This window comes from Triticum dicoccoides, chromosome 3B, assembly GCF_002162155.2.
Source record: "Triticum dicoccoides isolate Atlit2015 ecotype Zavitan chromosome 3B, WEW_v2.0, whole genome shotgun sequence".
In the NCBI taxonomy this organism is placed as follows: Eukaryota; Viridiplantae; Streptophyta; class Magnoliopsida; order Poales; family Poaceae; genus Triticum; species Triticum dicoccoides.
In genome coordinates this window covers 858683386-858694550 of record NC_041385.1, presented here as the reverse complement: position 1 = coordinate 858694550, position 11165 = coordinate 858683386, and the positions used below count along the sequence as shown (strand labels likewise).

The 11165-nt window shown below is 43.7% G+C and overlaps 1 protein-coding gene across 1 annotated transcript; it reads right to left on the bottom strand.

Annotated features, from left to right (window-relative positions):
- Window positions 1-2643: 2643 nt before the first annotated feature.
- Window positions 2644-5745, bottom strand: LOC119282732. The gene is made up of 4 exons (XM_037562856.1): window positions 5260-5745; window positions 5109-5179; window positions 4420-5019; window positions 2644-3542 (listed from the first exon to the last, which is right to left on the bottom strand). The coding sequence occupies exons 1-4, from the start codon at window positions 5603-5605 to the stop codon at window positions 2718-2720; spliced, it is 1842 nt and encodes a 613-aa protein (XP_037418753.1). The 5' UTR covers window positions 5606-5745; the 3' UTR covers window positions 2644-2717.
- Between the last annotated feature and the right edge of the window lie 5420 nt (window positions 5746-11165).

The window sequence follows — 11165 nt, the reverse complement described above, 5'->3', positions numbered from 1 at the left end:
GTCTAGTTACTCGTCAAGAGTGGCTAATGAATATGGATGACAATATACAAAACATATAAATATTTCACCAATAGAACATAAGGCATAAACTACTAGACATTAATCAACAACAAGAAGTGATCACGATAACCGGTCAACACAATTTTCCCATAAACGGCGGCAGAGATGTAGCCGCTGATGGAGATGGAGTTGGTGATGATGGAATGGATGAACATCCTCCTGATGATGACTTTTTTTGGGTACCTTGGTGATGCCTTTGATTTGGTGAGGACAATGGCTTCAAATTCTGCCAGTTGGAGGCAGCGGATCCGATAGGATCTGCTAGTCCTAAGAGAAAGAAAAAATGGATTCTCTATTCCGGCCCGATGTTGGACAATTACCAGGAAAAATATATCAAGTGTTGTATTGGGAAAAGATTACGTGGGTACGTAAAAGGTGGCGTTCAGGGGAGCCATGCGGCAAAAAAACAAAGAAAGAAATGTTTGCACGCACCTCGCACATTGGAGCATCTTTTGATGACAGAAAAATCAATTTTTAAAATAGTTGTTTGCTACTTTATTTGAATTTACTGTTCCCGCCTAGGTGCAGAGATAAACATGGTCACCAACTCGCGGCACATGGGGGAAGAGTACTGCTGCATACACGAGGGAGAGCTAGAGAACTGAAGACGAGCAACGTCATTATAAATGCTACACATATATCTGCATTAGGCATCAGACTACTGATAGATACATCTATCAGAATAGTCCTTAGCCATCAGATTAAAAGCAGGACGTACGTCAGTTCTACTCGTCACCAAAATGGATAAAAAAAGATGTATCTAGACTAAAATACATCTAGATACATCCCCTTTTATCCATTTTGATGACTAGTATTTCCGAATGGGGAGTACAAATTTAAGCCTACACGAGATTAGTTGTAGCCGCTAATTTAGTGCTTCTTAACCGCTCCCGCAACCCACGCCTTCCATGTTTGGCTCCACCTGTATTCCCTTCTTCATCCCTAGGACGTTGCTTCCTTGTTGTATGCTTCCTTAAATCACGCTACATGCACCCATGTGATGGAAGCATGACTTGTGAGAACAGAATACATCTGGTCTTTTAGGAAAGAGATCACCTAAATTCTTGGTATAAAATCCCGTAAATGATGATTCGATTCTAGGAGATAAATCTCCAAAATAGACCCTGACTGTTTCTATTCCATAAGGCAACGGAAGCATTTTTTCATGAGATGAAAACAATCTATGCAGACTTGCGCAAGATTTCTCACATGCCATGGAACTAATTAATGCATACATTTTCCAAACGAAAGGACACATAGTTATGTATTGTAATGGTAACATTTTTCGGCGTAAATAGAACACTTCTTCTCGTTGCTGGAAACACATTCCATGTGAGTTGCTTCATACAGAACTTAATAAAGCTTCATAGGTTACCGTCTGATGTCGTGGTATGGATGTGCCATTTAACGGCTTCATACACACATTAGTAAAGCATCATAGCTTATCATGTGATGCTTCGGTGCAAAAAATATAACTTACAAATGGCTCATTTATGTCAATATTTTCTGCACTGGCAGGCCAACACATATGTAGAAAATAAATTAGAAGCTTCTAATTGTATAAGCATTGCTTCAAAACTCACTGCCGGATGCTTCGAGAGACTAGCTAACCTACAGCTCGTGGAGATGAGATATGGTAAAGTTTCCAACGTGCTGAGTCAGCCAACCGGCGGCATAGCAACGGTGTCGACACACATCTTGCTACGGATTTTACCTGAATGAGCTTATCCCGCTTGTCAAGAAGACCCAAGTCTTTAACCGACCAGCTGCATATCGACTTTTGAGCACTCTGGTTTGTCTTGCTTCATTGTTGCGTGTCACCTGAGAACATATACAAGATGTAATATATCAGCAAATCTGAAAAGGTGGATTACAGGTTATAAACATGTACATCTGATGTTTTATGAATATATTTGTATGAATCAAGACATTAGAAATAAGGAGCTTATTTGTTAAACACAGTGGTCCAAGAGTTGTAACATGTCTGTCGTCCTCTACTACTGTGCCTATGACTCTTTGGTTGTGCGTATCTCTTGTGTGCTGGTGTTGTGCCTATGACTATGTCTATATCGGCATGCACGCTTATTTATTTATTTATATTTTAACTGGAATGGCAGGAGCTCTGCCAACTATCATTAAAGCAGGGGGAAATGGGTATGTGCTTGTTAATGTGCTTGACTAGCCACAGTAGGAAACATGCATATGTTACTAATCTATGTTACTACCTATACAGTGGAAAGTAATATATGTACACTTCATTTATTATGTTGTAGGCTCATCTTGTATTGGTATATGTGAGTAACTAGTTATGTTGCCACATGCCTCTCTTTCCTCATTATTTATATGCCACATCATCTATTTTGCCTATATATGTGTGATGTTATCATTTATGTACTCCCAGGGTGGGTAGTCTTATGCCTATGTTTTTTAATGTGGTTATGCGTATGCTTTCTTTGTACTCATGCGGGGAACCTAACACATTTTTATCTACGAGTGAGCTATGTATGAATGATCGGCTGGCGACCGGTTTGTCGTTAATGAGTTCGTATGGTGCGAAAGTCACTCTAGACTCTGCGTCTAGCATCACGTTCCATGCACCTAGCTATAAAATGATCAGGACAAGAGCTTCTCAACTGGTCCGAGTATCTTCTCATCTTCTAATTAAACTGGTCTGACCCAACACCAGCTGGGCCGTCCGGCCGGAGAGCGTGATAGCTTCTCGCCTCCGGCCCGAGCGACGCACCCATGTAGCCCTTCGACCTAGCCAGCTGAGTATCCGCCTCCAGCCTCGACGCGACGGGCACCTCTGCGGCCGCCTTCCCGCAGCGCGCACGGGCGTCCAAGTCCACGGTCGTCATGCTGCTCTGGCACGACGATTCGTACGAGCTGTCTCCAGAGAGCGCGTCGTGGCTGCTGGAGGCCAGGCACCGCATCGCCTTCTTCTCGCTCCTGCGGTTGTGGCCGTGGCTTCTTCTTGTGCTAGCTAGCAGCTTCTTGATATTTCTCACAAATTTGAGCTTCGCATTCCCGACCCGATTCTGGGGTATGGCCACGACTGCTGACGGAGTGACCGGGCTCCGCCATGGCTCGTCGTGATCTCCAACACGCAGCTGGTGATTTTCGCCGTCGCGGTCTATCGACTCGCTGAGAGGCGAGAAGAGCGCGGGGTCGTGGCCGTCCAGGCCGAGGCTCCCATACCGCAGCATGAGCTCTTTGGCCTTCTCGCTGGAGCGGTAGCTCATGCTCTTGCTCAGATCCATGGCCGACGACGTCATGGCTCTGCCATCACCGTCCTCATCTTGTTCGGCGGACGAGGGGTGGTGATCTCTGCCACGAACGTCGTGGCGGAGGCAGGCGTTGACCCACTTGAGGTAGACGAGCTCCTCGACGTGCGCGCAGTGGTCCCTGCGTAGCTGCTCGATCTGCCTGGTCAGCCTCTCGTTAGCCTCCCTAAGGTAGTTTGCTTCATCCACCATGTCGTCCTTATAAATCCAGAAGAAAGAAGGACGGTTAATTAGCTTGTTTAGCCACATATTATGGACGAAGATTGGCCATATTAAAATCCTTGCGGAGAAGAGCCAGTGGTAAAGTATCTTCTAGGCAAAATGGGAAATTGGAAATTCAGACTTTGCACTTGTGGGGAGGGAATGTTCTCCCAAACAAAATGTCAAATGTCTTCTAGAAAATGTACTACTCCCAACGATCCATGTTAGTTGTTGATGATTTAGTACAAAGCATATATATGGGTGTGCTTTCTCAGTGGGACAGGGACTCGTTTGGAGTTAACGTAGTTTAGAAATGTATCAAACAAAGACCAAGAAACTAAGTTCACTTAGGTCATCAATGGCCAACATGTGACCATAACATAAGCTAATTAAATGACCATGTTATGTTCAATGGTCATATTGTGTTTCGCCCCAAAAAAGGTCAGCAACCCAGCACATAAAAGTAAGCTATCTTACCAGCATTCCTATATATGGTTAGATAATCCAGACATCCAAAGAAAAAAAATTAGTTTGAAATGTGAACAATTTTGTTGGATTTTCTATTTCAAAGCATCATCGGCTCAGAAATAAGGACTTTTTGGTTACAAGGAAATACATAAAAAATCTTTTTTTTTAGTTTCTCTCTCCCAGAAGATAACTTTGTTCACTTGACCAAAGCTGGAAACCAGTCAACAATCGACACATAAATCTGGAGAAATTGATATGCAGTCCCTCTGTTCCATAATACTTGTCGTTCGCGACAAGTATCAAGTATACATATTATGGAACGGGTCGGGGGAGTAGTAATTTTCACAAATTTAGACGAAATGGCAGAAAATGTTGAATTGAAATCGAGAATTAGGAATGCAGTTACCCCATCAACCAGACTAATAGTAACAGAGGAGGAGACCTGCTCCACATGCTGCAGCCTCCGAGCAAGCTCCATGTTCTCCTCCTCCAGCCCAGCCTTGGCCTTCCGTAGCGTCGCCGCCTCCGCAGCCAACACCCTTTCCCTGTTCTCGCCGGACTTTTCCAGCTGCATTACCTTGTCCCGGGGCGTGGCCGCCTCCCTCTGAGACTCCTCCCGCTCGATCTGCACCCGCTCCTTGAGTGCACGAAGCTTCTCCTTGGCGCGACCCAGCTGGGCCCGGACGGCCTCCAGCTCCGCCGCCTGGGCCTTGAGCCTCTCGTTCTCCTCATGGAGTAGCAAGGCATCGAGCTTCAGGATCCACGTCTCCAGGGCGGCGACGCTGAGGCGGTGCTCGAGCTGCTCTCTAAGGCCGTCGAGGTGCATCAGCTGGAGCTCTAGCCTCTGCTCCCGCTCCACGAGCGACAGCCACAACTCCTTGAACCGCTCGACATCGTCCTCCTGCTCCTTGTCCAGCATGCTCTGAACTCTTGCGACCGGAACCGGCTCGTCGTCGTCCCGGGCACCGATGGACGCGCTGTGGACCACCTTCTCCAGATATTCGTGCTTCGAACCCATGGACAAGAAATTAGAGGTGGTTGGATTGCCACGATCAAGAAATGAAACAGGAGCTCTAGCTTAGGATCACGACTTACATTATTCCCTGACAGTATTCTGAGGAGCCCGCCGTCCGGCGCAGGCAGAGGGAGAGCACGAGGTCTGGCTGCTGCAGACAAATCCATGGATGCAAATCAAATCGCACATGAAAAGAACTTGAGCCATGAAGTAATGAAACAAGCTGCATACCAGAAGTTGGCCTAGCTGCAGCAGAAGCAGCCAGACGTCGCCGGCGAGGCTGCTGACCAGAAACAAAGAGTGCAGCCACGTAAAGAGCAACAGCGGCGGCGGCGACCATCACGAATCCCTGCGGCCTTCCTTGGCCACTGTTGTTACTCCATCCGAGAAGGCGACTAATTAGCGCTGGAACAGGGAAGCTGATCAGAGTAGGATCGAAGCCCGCCCTCATCGGATCAAGTTGGGCGGAGAATATGAGGCCTCCCTCCTGGTCGTCCATGGCGTCAAGCGAGCGCCATATGTTGGGCATGCACTGCTCTCCAGTTCGCCATGCCCAGAGACCTTGAAGAGGCCCCATGCCGTATTTACGCCAAACTAGACCAAAATATAGAACTCCTACATTGAGTCTTGATCTCTCCTACATTGAGAATTTGAGAGGACGATGCACTTTTTCCTCGTGTCCGCGTACCACATTGTCCTTGTGATCCAGCACGCCGAAGAAATGGAGGTTTAGTTGGTGCTTGGTTGGAATTGGTTTGGCGCTGTTAGTTAGTTGCATCTAGAGAGAAAAAACAAAACAAAAATGATTATGTGTAATTTTTGTCGTCTGGGAATAGGACGGATAGTGTAGGTGTTGAAGATATATATGAGTTCGTCAGGATGTATATCAGCGGTGGCAAAACCATGTTCTGCATACCATGGATGCTATACCACCTCAACCAACTATCTTTTTCCAGCCACATACATATACATAGAGAGCCAGGAAAAATGTTCACGTGTTTCGAAAATAAGTTCATGGCATTTTTAAAAAATATTTATGATTTTTCTGAAAAATTCCACATATAGTACTAAAAATGTTGATAGCATTCTAGAAAAATGTTAGCTGGCGTTTTACAAAAAATCAAAAATTGGAATAAATGTAATTGATATTATGTATTTATAAGGGAAATTTTACGGTGCATTATAATACACCAGAGCACGTGTATTATATGGCCGATCTAACGGATGAGACTAACTGGGCCTTTTTAAAGCCCAACGGTATTTTTACCTAAAAATGTTTAACTTTAATTGGCCCAATTAAGTCCAGGGGTATTCCCATCCTAAATTTTCCAATTAACTTGATTGCATTAACATTGCACTTAATTATAACACCACGTCATCGTGCGTGGTCATTTGAATTTGGTTTCGAGTGGTTCGTCATCTCCTCTCGAGCCATAGTTGAATGTGCAACTAATCCGGATGGTTTTGATTATTCATAACAACATATATCTCATCTATTATATATTAAAAGTAATATACAGTGAAACCATAAGCATGTGAATTAGGCTAGAAAATCTCACACTAATTAGAAAATACTAGCCCTTGATTTGATGGGTCTCTTAAAATTAAGATTATGTGACCGTTCAACTATGTGACATATATAAAACATGGTGGGCCACAGCCCCCACGTACAGCACAAGGAAAGATAATATTTGTACTCAAATAATGTGCACCACCTCACGTACATTCCTAGTAAAGAAAAAAAAACTAAATGTGCTTCCTGGGAAAAAATTGGGTAAGAAAAAAAGATACATCTCTCAACATACAATCCTAGGAAAGAAAATAAACTAGACTTTTCAAAGAAAGTAACTGCCCTATTATCTATTTATATATAAAAAGTAATTGACGAGTTAATAAGAAGCAGAGAAATAGGCTAGAAAATTCCACTTTAATTAGTAAATACTAGCCCTTGATCTGGTGGATCTATTAAAATTATGATTATATAACCGTTTCATATGCATAACATGTATTGTTTGAATGCATGATATATATAGCATTGTGGCAACCCACCACGAGTCCGTGATAATAAAAAAAAAGCACCAAGAGTCCATACCATATATAGGATTGTGTTGTTAAAAAAAAAATATGGTATTTTTGGAACCAAGCGGGAGTCCCCAACGTGCCTACCATGCTCTCTCACAAAAAAAACTCAAACATGACATGTCCATCAACTCTTTCCGAAGGGTCTCCCCAGCCTAAAATCAAGCATAATGACATATACAATATTTTGGGGACAGCTGCAACAAGGCAGTGGTGACCTCCTCTCCCGCTGGGATGATTGGATGTGTCAGGGACTTAGAAGCTGCAAGACGCACAGCTTGCGGAGCAGCCATCACGGGTGCCCTAGCGTGGAAACAAGAGGCAATATTCATCTACGCTCATAAGCTGCATGATGGTGTTTCAGGTACGCCTACGTTGCGAAGCTGGCATCTTCATGATCGCTTGGGTGTCATCTGCAAACGAGGCCACAATAACGCCAACCTTGCCAAGCTACATGTACATTGCAGCAGGGCAAGCATTGCCTACCAAGCTGCAACATGCAAAAATTGCCAAGTTGCAAGATTGAAGCATAGCTTACGCCGCTAGCCGCTTAATCTAGCTTAGATGAACCGCGACATATCCGTGGTAATTCCTCCCGACATGCTTCAATTTTATAAGCACAATGCAATGAGAGCTATTTCATAGTCAATTGTTAAAACTTAATAGGGGGAATATTAAAACTATAGATAATCACAAGTACACTAATCCTATATACCTAAGTAGTTGTTCCCCACTATCTCAATTCTCTGATGCACACATGCCACCACCAAGCATGCACCTCATCACCCAACTACCTATTTCTCTAGACATGCATGTAAATTGCTATTATTCTCTCCCAACATGCACATATCCCAACTTAAATCATTCAAAATATAATTTGCTCAACATGCATGAAAAACTGTACTTATATTATATATTTTTTAATCAAATATATTATATCTATTTTAATTTTTATTTAAATTTCATCAAAAAGCATGGCAACAGATCCCTGTAGCAATTCTTTAGGTTGTTGCACATTAATGTGGGTTGGGGGTCTAATACTGCCAATGTTATTCCCAAGCTTTGTAAAGAAGTCGAGGAGCCAGAAACAAATTAAAACTACACCTTAAGTTGTATTTGACATTCATAACTTGCTGCCATCATTTAGTTCTTCGGCTATAAGTTGACCCATTGCATATCAACATATACACAAGATAAAAAAAATAACATGCTTATTATTAAAAGAAAAAATAGTTTTAGCCCGCGCATCGAGCAGGCCACTTTACTATTAAAGTTTTCAGGGTGTTCAATGATTGGCATGGCAAGGACAAGTGATTGTGGACCCCTCAAAATGCTAAGGACATGGATTGGCAAAATATCAAGACTCTTCATTTTTAAGTGATCCAAGATCATATTGAGTCCATAGGAAAGCCAATACTATTAAACGGGGGATGAGGTTTTGATTATGATATATTTGCTCAAGTGCTTAGTGATATTCCTCCAAAACCCTCGACCACTTTCTCTAACTAAATATATCCAAACCCTACATTCCAACTCGGTCCCACCAAAATTTCCCTATCTGGAGCCACCGAGTTCATCTAGACACTGCCACAGCCAAACCCTAACAAATCAAAGTCATCGATATGGTTCTTGGTCCCACCGGTTTTGCCTGCCCAACCTTCTGTAACCAGTTGCAATTATGGTCTCACCGAGTTTGCAATCGGTCCCACCGAGACGACTTGGCAAACCTTCTGTAACTTGTTGAAATAATTCGGTCTCACTGAGTTTTGCAATCGGTCCCACCGAGACAGCGTCCCAGTGATCCAATATGGAAACTATCAACTAGCTTGTGGATTAAAGTTTCTTTCTATGCGGTGATCCAATATGATGTGCAGATATACCTATGTATAATTTGGTACTTATAGGAATGCTACAATTAATCATCATTATTCTAACAAAGTAGCATAATGATAATAGTTGTGGCTATACATATGTATTATTTCCTACCCAATGTGAACATATAGAAAAAACATTAATTTCTTTTCCAAATTCTTTGAACTTTGAATAAATTGAAGATGGAGCCCTCACACATTGTGTTCTCCGAAAATAATTATAAAATTCTAGTCCGCACATCGGGCGGGCCACTCTGCTAGTTCATAACATTTTCTGAATCCATGATTGTTTTTACAAATTGTGAACAATTATTGAATTTTTTTAACTAGTGAACATTTCTTTGAATCGGCGAACATTTTTTGAATCTACTTATATTTTTGGAACTTTAGAACAAGTTTTGAATTTCATTTTTTCAAGAACATGTTTTTAAAAGGGGTGATCATTTTTTGAATTCATCACATTTTTTGAATTGATGAACTTTTTTTGTTAATTCACGAACATTATTTATTGTTGTGAACATTTGTAAAAAGTTCACAACCAAAAATGAATACATGAACATTTTTGAAAATCATGTACATTGTTTTCAAAATCGTGCAAATTTTTCAAAATTATGAACATTTTTTTGAACCCATGAGCTTTGAACATTTTTGGAAATTCAAAACAATTGGATCTTTTCACTCCAAGAATCGGCTACTTTGCCGTCAGGCATGTACATTCGGCAAAGATCGTTATACAGACGGCAAAGATAGACGGTAAAGCTGAAGCGGCAAAGAGGTACTTTGCCATCAGTTTTTCATCGGGGTGACGGCAAAGATTTTCCGTTAGGCAATTGTGGTTGCCGTTAGTGAGACTAGCCAGGTGGCAAAAAAAAGCGACCTAACAGACCAAAGGCCCTGACGGACGGTGTCAGTCCTTTGCCGTCAGCCATAATCCATCTTTGTCATCAGCGTCAAACATCATAGAGGACAAATAATTGTTTTTACTTTAAAAAATATCGTGCAAACAAGTGCAGAGGCGACGAAGAACTAACTGACGAAGAACACCACAATATCCATACACACTGCTGTCTCAAGAATCAACGATGAACGAACATACTTCACAAGACAAAAATATTCATCATCACTAGCTGTCCAAAACAAAACTACTCTATTTAACAAGATGAACCGATTATACACGAACAAATTATATTATGTTAGAGTACAGGAGTTCGATCTGGACGCCCGCGACCTGAGAGAAGGGAGAGAGGGAGGAAGAGGAGGGCGGCTTAGGCGGGGGTGGGCATCTGCTGATGCTCGGAGGCGGGCGGTGAGCCAAGCCGGGCGTCGTGCGGAGGAGGCCGATGGCTGCTCAGGGCGACGGGTGCCAGGGGCAAAGAGGGGGAGGGGGCCGGGGCCGGCGGCACCAGGCAGCAGGGCCGGCCACTGCTTAAGCAGACAGGGGAGGGCCGGGGCTGGTGGCGCCATGGCCGGCCACGTGCGGCTCCTCGGGGCGATGGGGGAGGGCCCGACCCAGTGACTAGAGACAGGGCCGCTGCCTCCCTGCTCGCCTGGGCGACGGGGTACCGGGCCGGTACAGCGGAGGCGACGGGCGACGGGTCTGGCGGACACGCCGGAGATGACTAGAAGCGGGGCCGTGGATGCGTGGGTGTGTTTGTGTGGTGTGTGCGGGCGTGGGTGGGATGGCGGTGTGGGTGGGTGGGTGGGGCTGCATGCATGTATAAGGATGGGTCGTTGTGGCTGCGTGGGTTTGGAGGGGCCGTCACGTCATTGATCTGCGTGGTGTGCTTCTTCTTTGTCGTCTGCGTTTTATATTACAAACGGTGCCATCTGCAATATAGAACACGAACGGCAAAGACCTTTGCAGTCAGCATTTATTACAGACGACAAATTGTGCTTTTTGCCGTCTGTAATAGAAAACCTAGATGGCAAAGATCGTTGCCGTCTGTGTTTGTTTTCGCAGACGGCAAAGTGAGCCATTTGTCATCTGTGTTTTTTTTTCGACAGACAACAAAGTCTATTTTGCCGTCAGTTTTTCTTTGTCGTCTACTGATGGTGGCAAATCCTTTCTTTGTCGTCTGTCCGACGAAAAGCTGATGGCAAAGACGCCCCTGACGGCAAATTAGCTGTTTCCCATAGTTTTGAAATCATGAATTATTTTAAAGAACGAAAAAAAACATAGTAGAAAAA